Source organism: Gopherus evgoodei, chromosome 5, assembly GCF_007399415.2.
Source record: "Gopherus evgoodei ecotype Sinaloan lineage chromosome 5, rGopEvg1_v1.p, whole genome shotgun sequence".
Lineage (NCBI taxonomy): Eukaryota > Metazoa > Chordata > Testudines > Testudinidae > Gopherus > Gopherus evgoodei.
This window is the reverse complement of record NC_044326.1, coordinates 126,228,908-126,239,868: the sequence shown is the minus strand read 5'-3', so window position 1 is coordinate 126,239,868 and position 10,961 is coordinate 126,228,908. Positions and strand designations below refer to the sequence as shown.

The following is a 10,961-nucleotide window of genomic DNA, read 5'->3' as shown; positions in this document are numbered from 1 at the left end:
TTCCAAATAAACGATCGATTATTGTATTTGTATTACTCTTGAACCTTCCGGAGCAAGTGACAGTTTACATTGTTTTTTTTTAAAATGCTCCTGAAAATGAACAAAAGAACCCAAATTATCTTTTTTGTACCGTCAGTTTTATTATTTAATATCTGATGAGATCAGATTATCTGTACCCTTTAGTCGAGGCAACAAACGTTTTTAAATTGTTTTTAATTGATTTATCTTTTTTTAACAGAAAGTGCATTACATTTATCTGGTCTTGCAAAGGGCTTTTCTCTTTACAAACCGAATTATTTTAATATAAATTAATTAATAAATGTTAAGATGCTAATATATAATCATTATTAGCTTTAAAAAGAAAACAATTTACATTCTATAGTATTCTTTATAATACAAAGGAAAACACACTTTAAATTCAATGACAGCATCTAAATGATTTTTTATATTTTCGACTGAAAGTGGTTGTAACAATTCCCACCAGCTACTTTTAACACGCATTTTATTGGAAATGGGCTAAATTAAAGAAAACTATTTAAATTTCCCACCCCCGTCGCCCAAAAAAGTATTTTTAAAAATACTAATAAATAGCATTAAGGGCGGGTGCAATTTCAGAATGGGAAAGAGTGTCCAGCAAAGTCTTCCTCATACTTGGCAAAACATCAGTGGACTGTTTGTTTCAAATCTCTTAATAGAGGCCCTTAATGGAGGGCCTCCGTTCAAATTAGGAGGGAATCATGGTCTGCAGAAGAAAGTTCAGAATAAGCAGCTAAAGTGTGGGAAGAGACCACAAACAAATCCCAGCGTTTATAGTCCACAATTCATTATTCAAAAGAACAGATCTTAAAAAAGCCAGACAAGGGGATGGAGGTGGTGGTGGGTAGGACCCAACCCAAACCTTTCTATTAAAAAAAAAAGTATTTTACATTTTAAATATTCACAGTAAAGTAACTTCTATAGTCAGTGTGACTCACGATTTATTTACAAAGAGCCTTCAACAGGTTGCTTTAGTCCGCCCAGCAGGAGCTGTGTGGGTGGAAGTAGGTCCCTCCTTCCCCCCTCAGCTGCTCTGAAGTCTGCAAAAGAAGACAGCCCCCCCTGCGACCCTACAATAACCGCGCCAGCACCAGCGGCCAAGGGCCAGGCGAAAGGAGCAGGGAAGCGCTGGTTTGGATGTTTGTTTACTCGCCGTTTTTTTCTGCCTCTTCCTCCTCTCCTTCAGGTGATAAAGTCTAGAAAAATAGATATGTACAACATCTCAGAAAATAGCAAGTGTCCTCCGAGTCCGCCTGGGCCCCGGCCCCCTCCTCTGGAACCCCCTTTAAGAGGAGCTCTCGTTCTCAGACGTGTGCAGGAGCAAGCTGCTGCTGCTCGACTTGTGTTTCTTCAGCAGCTGGGTGATCTTCTCGTCGTCGGAGTTGGGGTCCAGAGGCTTGTTGTAGTCATCGTCCTCCTCCTCGTTCTCCGAGGCCCCCTTCAGCCGCTCGGTCTCCGAGTCCTGCTTCTTCTTAGCCGTGGCCATCTCCGCCGCATGCTTCTTCCGCCACTTGGTGCGCCGGTTCTGGAACCAAACCTGCGGCCGCCGGAGCAGGGGCCCAGCACCAGCGAACAGAGAGAGAGAAAGAGAGAGCGAGAGAGATATTAAAGACCCGGGCCAGATCAATGCCAGCAACCACATCTATACTCTGCTCGTGACCCTCAGCGTCACCGGGAACCTTAGCACCACCCAGGAGCTGCTGGTAGCACCAGACAGCCCGCAGGATTCCTACCAGAGTTCTGGTTATTTCTGCCACCACAAAATGATTAGCATCCCTAGCACAGCAATTACCCTCACGGAGGTACCAGTCTCCCCAGCACAGAGTTGTGGTGACTAGTCCTACCATCCATTTATTCCTATTCATACCATGCTGATCACCACTAGCGACAGTGATTAGTATTTGTACCATAGCCAATTACCACAGCAGAGGTATTAACAGTCATTACATCGTATTGTTTTCTTATTTCTATTAGTGTTCATCCCATATGTATTATTACTAATATAATTATTTATATTCATTCCATAATTATTATAATAGAATTATCATCAAACATACTATATAATTACTGCTATTGTGGTATATTAATTATCAATAATATGAAGTTATTGCTACTATAGAGGGATTAATATCCACACGATAGTTAGTACTATTCATATTGCCACCCTGTTATTAGTATCCCTGATATGATAGTTACTACTATGCTATATAATCATTTTTGTTATTATACCATGTTATTCATAAATAATTATTTTATTACTACAGACACTTAAGTATTCATATAATAGTTATTAACCTAAAATTATTACAATTATCACCGTACAGCTATTACTACTATTAACATATTTGATATTTGTGCTATACTTTTATTATTACTGTTACTACAGATTAATTAATATTCATACCATATCTATAATTATTAATATTAAGTTACAAGTATGCATATCATATTTATTATTATTGCTACCACGGAATGCTTAGTATTCATATTGAGGTTATTATCATTGTTATCGTTCTGTTATTATAATTATTACTGTATTGTTGTTATCACCACAGTATTCTTGCTTTTGCTACTGCAGAGTTATTATTGGTAGTTATTATTGGTAGTTAAAGAATTTTTCAGGGTACGCGCTTTTTCTTCTGATGAAGGAGCATTTTGTGCGTTTTTAGTTCACTTGCTTTTTATTTTATTTTATTTTATTTTAAGGGGAGTTTCAAAGCGAGCCTTGGAGACTTTTAAACAAACCTCTGCATACTAATGGAGGGAAGAAATAATTTAACTCCTCTTAATTTTCTGTTAAGATCTACATTTATTCTTTTCCTCCTCTTTCCCCTAGTGTTTTTGCCTGTTCAGTTTGTTTAATAAAAACTCAACTAACATGTATGAAACTTGATGGGACACCATCTCCCATGGAAACACATGCGTCTGTAGTCTTAACTGTAATTCAAGTGAAAAGCAGGTGTTTCTAATGTTCTAAATCCAAATAGTCAAATAGAGATAAGGCTAACTGGTCACAGAAACTTACTCTGTGCTGAATCATCAGGTTTAAAATGCAATTTTTTATTGCTATGGCTTTTAAAGATGAAATTACATTTATACAATAAATTAAAAAATAGATTAAAAAATATGTTGTAAAAGAAAGGAACAATTTACAAGTTGTTTGGATTTTTTCCTCTCTAAATTCCAAGTCACGAATCCTATTATTCAAAATATAATGTCAGTGTCGCAGAAGGATTCCTATGCATGGAATGAAAGCATTCGTTTGAAAGAAAACAGATCTAACTACGTCTAGTACACTCACTGACTACACAATACTTTAATCCCGCTCATATGTGACAATAAACATTTTACATTGAATAGCTATCTAACGTCCCCTCTTCTGTTACATATTTTATCTTAGAAAGGGCAGAGTAAGAGAGGGGGTGTTATTTTCATTGTACAGGCTGTAACAATTTATTCACAGCCATTTAGACATATTTACAGTGACAAATGAGGGTCTCCAGATAACTCTGGAAAAATGAGAATCCATAAAGAGGCCCCTTAACACAGAAACTGTTAAATTTGTTAAAAAGCTGCACAGAGAATTTATCTTTAAATACAATTTCCTGAACAAGAAACACACTGTACCCTGCATTTACTTTTTAACTTCTCAAAACAGTACCTCTGTGAAATATTTCAGTGTTTAACTAAAATAAACAGATTCGGGGAGGGAATGTTGAACGATCCGATCCACTTTATGCTTGTTAGCTCAATTCCTTTCCCATTCAAGACAAAACCTCTAAAGTTTGAACCATGAACCCAAACACACGCAAATCTGTGTTTTGCCCTTAGCCAGGAGAAGGATATCACATTTTAACTATTTGTCGTAATCATGTCAACATCTAATGACCAAACATTGCATGGCTACGGGGTCAGAAAATGTATTGTCCAAGTATTAGCCTTTTAACACAAATTACACTTGTTTGTAGTTAAATATTCAACAATGTTACTCCTTACCTCTCCCAAATTTATGGCACAGTAAACATAATATTTGGGGTCATTTTATAAGCATTCCTAATTATTATTTTAAAATAAATTATAAATTATAAATTATAAATACATTATTTTAAAATAAATTACGATTTTAAAAATTATACCATATTCTCATAAATAACACCATTAATTATTAACTGCAAATTATTGCCAACCTAAGTGCCTTTTTAAATATAGTAAAAGGAGCCATCTATGCAAAGGATTTAGCTAGCAGTAATATTTTGCAATGGCTTTGTTCTGGTAGTAATGGTGTATGTGCAGAGCATACGTATCCATTTAAGATTAACCTGATTTCAAAGGCATGCGCCTGATTCCTTTTGTTCATCAATATCGTATATCAGGGCTCCTTTGTATATGTATTTTTCACACTCCGCCCAGTCTCAGCAATGTGTGGGCTTGAGTCTCTTATCTAACGTTTGACATGATCATCTCACCTTGACTTGACTCTCTGTCATCCCCAGTGAATAGGCTAGCCTGGCTCTCTCTGGTCCTGCTAAATATTTGGTCTGCTCAAAAGTCTTTTCCAGGGCGAAAATCTGCTGGCCAGAAAAAGTGGGTCTTGTATGTTTTCTCTTTCCGTCTTTGTCCAGCAAAATTGAACCTTGATCTGGAAAAGAATGAATGCATAGACAGATATGTTAATCTATTTATTTGGAAAAGTGCTTAGCTATGAAATTTTCTGTCAAGGGAAAGGGTTTTTTTCTATACACGGAGGAACAAATTCACTATTAAAATGTTGCCAGGTTCAAAGCGATGCATATCTTTTCCTAACGCCCCTTTATTTTGAGAATCTAAATTTTGAGCAGGCAAAAATTACTCTCCCACAAAAACGGTAACAGTTAAGTAGGTTACTATAAAGGGTTCTTCTTGGGGAAAGTTTGTGTATGAACCAAACTCAAAAAAGGGGAGGGGGAGGGGGAGGAGTAGTTGAATCAGAGACATTTCAACATAAAAGTCCTTTTAGGAACAATAAAATGACAAAACTGTTTTTGTAAAAACTTCCCATTATTTGTAAGCAATAGCTTGACATTTTAAATGCTTTCATAGACACACACACAGCTGTGAGTTCTGAATTGCCAACAAGTCAAATAATGCATGTAATATATTTTCATCATTTAACATGTGCTTTCAGGTGTTCAGACAGTAACTGTTTGTTATTGGAAGGGTTCTAGTATGCACAATGATCCAAACGGTTTTAGGAAAGCCAACCCTTTCAAGTGTCTGGGAGCAGCAAATCTAAGCTTGGAACATCACTGTGCTCAGTATTACAAAAGTCATCAGTAATTAGAAAGCCGTTACAGGAACTTGGAAGAATAGCAGCCTCAAAATAACGAGAGAGAAAAAAGATGAGGCTTAAACGTCCCGAGTTTATAAAAGCCTCTTTCTGAAAGAGCGGGGGAAGAAGGATTTGGCCCTTAAAACTTTTCTCCCCGAGAAATCTGGGACACTACAGCTTTTCTTTGCCCTAACAAACGGACACGTCTCCTAACCAACCCTTCTAAATTTCTGCAGAAGGCGCCTGCAGTTAGAGATGGGAGTGAATGCTAACGGGTATACGCCAGAGGGCATTCAGACAGCATGAAGGAGAAAGCGAGAGATGAAGCATGAGCAGGAGAAAAAGCAAAGGCAGCGAAAGCAGCACCGTGCTCCTGTACCAAGCACTGAACCAAAATGCAGCGAACAGGACGGTGTGGGTGAGTAAAACCAAACCGCTTGTAATCAATTCACCACCGATCATACTACTTCCTACACAAAATCACTGGGGGCAGCATTTCCCCTTCTCTCACTCCCCAAATAAAAGTGAGATGGGGCGGGGGGTGGGAGCGGATGCACAGCACTGAAGTACGGCAAGAGTTCAGTAAGTTAGCTGTCTCTCCGGCGAACCAGCGCCCTGCCGCACAGCGGCCCGTGGCCGGGTCGGGTGCATTTCAACCAAAGTCTGAGCAACACCACTGAGAAGGAGGGAAGAAATAGGGGGAGGAGGGTGACCCTAGCCAGTGCCGGAGCTGCCCCAGGGCAGGATTGGGGGGGGAGATGCCACCCGAACAAGTGTGGGCAATTGCCCAAGCTAGGAAAGCCGCCCACCCCCTCCCGCCACAGCCGGGGCGGCGGTACTCACGGGGGGTGCAAGCGAGCCGCGCGTCTCTCCAGGGGGGGCTCTGCATCACTCCCGGCCAGAAGATCGGGGTCCTGCCGGGCAGCTCGGCCAGGGGCTTGGGGTAGCGGCCCACGGCCACGGCGGCGGCGCTGGGGCTGAAGTAGAGCCCGGGGGGCGGTGGCGGGGGGCTGAGGCTGCTGAAGCGGGGCAGGCCGGCCAGGAGGCCGGCGGGGGACGAGGAGGAGCCGGAGGGCGACGAGGAGGCCAGGGCGGCCCCGGCCAGGGGCATGGAGGGCCGGCTCAGGATGTCGTTGATGCCGTGCGGGGTGGCGGCCGAGAGCTGCTGCGGGGGGCTGGCCAGGGCTGGCGGCTTGAGGCCGGCCGGGTTGGGGGAGCCCAGCGGCGGGGAGGGGGAGGCGGAGGACGAGGCGGAGGAGGAGGAGGAGGCCGGCCCGGCGGGCAGCGGGTACGCCGGGTACAGCGGGGTCTTCATCTCGGCCATGCTGTGCAGGGCAGCCAGGGGCGGGCTGCCGAGCAGGAAGGCGCTCTGCCGGGGGCTGCCGTCCATCTGCCCCACCGCCAGCATCGCCGCGCCGCCGGGGGAGGGCAGTGGGGCGCCCGCGGGGGCTGCGCGGGGAGTCCGGGAAGGGGGCGCGGAGGGCAGGGTCCGGCTGGGGAGTGCCAGGGGAGAAGGGGGCTGGCGGCTAAGCCAGGGGCTTGTCCTGCTCGGAGGGTGCAGGGGGACTGGGAGGATGTCCCGGCAGAGGGTGCAGGAGCTCACAAGGAGAGGGCAGGTGCCCTGCTCGGGGGCGCCGAGGAGGAAGGACCCGGTGGGGGTGCAGAGGGAAGGGGGAGCCGCAGAAGGCAGAGAAGGGGCAATAGGATAGCGAGGGCGGGCGGGGGGGGTCTGTAAATGCGAAGGCGAGGACCGCAAAGAAGCAGCAGCAGAAACTCTTCCAAGTTGCTGTGTGTGTCTCTCTCTCCAAAGAAATATTCGCCCGCGGTGCAGAGGGGGTTTCACAGTCTCTGTCAGCCCCAAAGTCTTGTCTCAGCCGCCCACACACACGGGAGGGAGGGGAAACAGAGTCCTCCCAGCCCCACAAAATACTTAAAAAAAAAACACCACCAAGCCCCAGCTGGTAGAGAATGAAACCAAGCCACAGATCCCCCACTCGATGCCTGTTTGTTTAATGGAGAGCGGTCAGTTCTCTGGAGCCTCCTCAGCAGCCCCCTGTCCTCTCCGTTCACGCTGGTGTCCGGAGGATTGTGCAGTGCTCAGAATAAAACATCAAGTCCGAAGCGGTCTTCTGCTCCTCTACTCCGATCCCTGATCTGGATGCTGCATGCAGGAGAGATCCTCTCCTTTCTCCCGAGACATCAATGATTTACCATTGCTTCTCTCTCCTCCCTCCGGTGGTCCCTAATATCTGGTTGTGAAACACAAGTCTGGGGGCTTCAAGGAGAGTCTGGCTCTGGGTTTGCTGCTGCTGCTTCTCTCTTCTCTGTCCCGAGCATTACTTCTGTGACTGTGTCTGGTTTGCTTTTGCGGCTGGATCTTCCTTTATTTCCTTCTCACCTTCCTCTCATTTCCCCCCTGGGACTCCTGGGGCTTGGTTATTTTGGTGTCCTCCTCCCCTCCCAGCTAAAGTCTCTCTCTCTCTCTTCCCCCCTCCCGCCTCTCTGTGGCTGGCTCTGACAGTTCAGATGAAGCTCTCAAAGGTAATAAAACATTTTCATCACTCTCTGCCTCCTTTAGCTAAGGGGCAAGCCAGGAACTTGGAGAGGCGTCAGTCAGCAGCAGCAATCAGAGGAGGGGCCGAGACTGACACCTCCTATAGGACCCGGCCCATTGTGATGCCCGAAGAACCAGCTCCGAACCCAAACCCCCGCCTGACTGACTGATGGGCTGGAGCGGAGAGGGCCGGCCGAGCCTGCTCATCTGCATATTGACCGCGGCCCCAGCGGTTATAGGGTATGGGGAGGGGGTTGGCAGAAAAAGCTGCTTGATGTTAAGCACAAATTAACTCCTTTCGTTTTGTTTGCCAGCTCCTTTAGCCCACGCAGCAAAGTCAGGCTCCCATCACCCCCAGCATGATGAGTGTGATGGGAGCCTGACTTTGCTGCGTGGGCTAAAGGAGCTGGCAAACAAAACGAAAGGAGTTAATTTGTGCTTAACAAATAGGGGGCTAAGGGAAGATAAAAGAAAAGGGGGGAAAACCACCAGCAGTCATTTCATTTTGAATATTCCTCTTTCTTTCTTTCTTTCTTTCTTTCTTTCTTTCTTTCTTTCTTTGACAGACTGTCTGGTGACTAAGTAAAACAGACCCAATGGCAAGCAGCAGCAGGCACATCACAGGGTATAAGATCCTTCTGAAAGGATTAATTAAGTGCCATATGGGGTCCCCCAGAATCGTGCAAATTAATTTGTTGCTTGTTAAACAAACCTATAGATGCCTGAAGCCTCCTCTGAATGAACTGTGTGCAAAGCCAGAGTCACCCCCCTCAATCCTCATTCAATCGCTTTCATTCAGTGACACCCTTTCGTTCCCTCTTGCATTTTCACCCTCTCTTGTTTAAGGAGAGGGACCATAATAACCATCATGGATGTGTTTATCCCGTGTTAGCGGGATAGGAACTCAGCCTGTGTGTATGTGAGACAGAAGTTTGGCTTCTCTTCAGGATCCCGTTGCTTATACTTTCTTTTCTGATTATTTGTTTATACTTCGGTAAGCAGGATAACACAAGAGTCAGATTCATAAAAAAGCACCAACAATGCAATATACACAACACAAACTTTTTTTATCTGAGCCAAGCTGGGGGAAGGGGGGGCATAAATGAACGAGTGGATAAGTGCGATGTGTTGTTGGCGATGATCTTGTCCCTTTTTCAGCAAGGTTTCTCTTACCTGTGGCTGCTTTCTGTTGAGTCTAAATATGCATTATAATAATTATTTTATTATTTTAGTTTAACAATTATCGAATGCACACCAACGTTTTGTTATTTCAGGCAGCCGTTCTTAGGGTCTGCCGAAAAATCGTTAAATCGATACAAAGCAAATCATCGTGAAAACAAACAAAGTACATATCTAATTAGGACCCCAAAAGAGGGGTTATTCTAAATATCCTGTTCAGATTAGATCGTGTTTTCCCTGCACCTCCTAAATAACAAAGCGCAGTTTTCCTGGGGGAAACACCTTAAACTTCAGAAGCATTTGAAGAGAGTTTACTAATCATGCTTTGCCAGAACACTTGTGTTGGTCTTTTTTATTTGTTTCTGTAGCTTTGTGTCGTGTTCTGTACATCATCACGATTCTATTTTTCTCTAGATCTCTTCTCATTCTATAACACCTGCTCATTTCTCTGGTCTCTGGAGGAATGGCGGTCCGAAGACTTCTCTCTCCCGCCCTTGCACTCCAGTTATAGTGAGGAGGAAAAACAACAAAGTTCTCCAAAACAGATAACTGTAACAGTTATAACGACGTGTGTGTGTTGGAGTGGGAGCAAGGGTTGCTAAACATGCTCTTCAGGCGAACAGTTTAATCAAGGAAAGGATCTGTTTATTTCACAGACGGTGACTGTCCCCTCTGCCGATTGATAGATAATAAACATTTCAGTATTTCAGTTACCAGATCTGCGGGGCTGGATCTTTCTGAAAGTTTCGAGTTCGAAGCTCATCAAACAATCTCTGAATCGTGTGAGCTTTCTTCTTTTCTTTTTGCAAAACACCAATTTCCCGCTCTGAACCTCTCTGCTCTTTGGGCCGGGGAGAGGAATTCAGATGAGCGCCTTATTTTTAAACATCCTTCTCTCACCGCCACATAAAAAACAATAAACCCAGTGGTAACTTGTCAGCGCCAGATCCCACATTGTTCTAATTTCACTGACCAGCGTCAATATTTTGTTGTTTTTCTCAGTCATCTGGGGCTGAAGAAAGACATTCCCCATTTGCAAACTTTGCTTCTGAGCAGAGTCCCATATAGAGACAAACAATAACACATGATCATCCTAAGCCATTTGAAAACAAAATGCAGCTCCTGTAGTTAATATCTCAAAGATGGAAGAGGAAAAGGCGTGCTCATTGCAGATCTTGGAGAAGAGGGGGGAATTTGTTCCACTGAGTGAGAATATATTCCCTTCTATTTCTGAAGATCCATTATTGTTCACAATTAATCTGGTTTTATTTGCAAACTAGAGGAAAAAAGAGAAATTAAGATAATACTTCATCCTCAGGAAGATAACGGGTTATTTTATTGCCAGCGCTTGTGTGTCAACCAAACACCCAGTTTTACCCAGTTCAATTAAAACAGCCACACTAACTTCAAGTCAGATTTAAGACCTTGGTCTTGTCTCTATATCACTAGAAGGGGATAAAGCACTTTTCAGATATCAGAAATTATCTTTCAAAGTCCTTAAGAACAGCAAATATGGACATCTGACAAGAGTAAACATCACAGAAACAAAACCATGCTTGCCAGGTTTGTATTAAGGTTATATATAAATGCCTCCCGCCCCCATGCACACACGTCACGTAACATATAAAAGTTCAAAAGAAAATCATAAGGAGTTTAGAATGCGGTCGGGGCAACAATCTTTAAAGGGATCTTCTTATATTTTAAAGTAACTGATTTGCATGTTAATTGAAAAAGAAATTAAAGTAGTTTTAGAATGTCAGAGACTGTCAAGTGACCGAAAGAATTAAAAGGTCTGGTTACTTGCAAATCTTCCTTTGAACCTAAAGGAGCTGGCTTTGCGAACCATGCATTTTTTTTCAGAAATCCTAACTGGAGAAATCTTTC

General features: G+C 43.7%; 1 protein-coding gene across 1 annotated transcript; it reads right to left on the bottom strand.

The window, feature by feature from the left end:
• Positions 1 to 896: 896 nt before the first annotated feature.
• On the bottom strand, positions 897 to 6,752 carry NKX6-1 (NK6 homeobox 1). Its single transcript, XM_030564109.1, has 3 exons — positions 6,188 to 6,752; positions 4,503 to 4,675; positions 897 to 1,573 (listed from the first exon to the last, which is right to left on the bottom strand). The coding sequence occupies exons 1-3, from the start codon at positions 6,750 to 6,752 to the stop codon at positions 1,322 to 1,324; spliced, it is 990 nt and encodes a 329-aa protein (XP_030419969.1). The 3' UTR covers positions 897 to 1,321.
• Positions 6,753 to 10,961: the final 4,209 nt, after the last annotated feature.

Excerpts from the sequence above, each read along its gene's own strand:
- NKX6-1 (XM_030564109.1), bottom strand. The coding sequence starts at position 6,752 with ATGCTGGCGGTGGGGCAGATGGACGGCAGCCCCCGGCAGAGCGCCTTC. Across the intron at positions 4,676-6,187 it reads GCGGCTCGCTTGCACCCCCC|ATCAAGGTTCAATTTTGCTG; the intron begins GTGAGTACCGCC and ends ATTCTTTTCCAG. Across the intron at positions 1,574-4,502 it reads TGACAGAGAGTCAAGTCAAG|GTTTGGTTCCAGAACCGGCG; the intron begins GTGAGATGATCA and ends CGGCGGCCGCAG.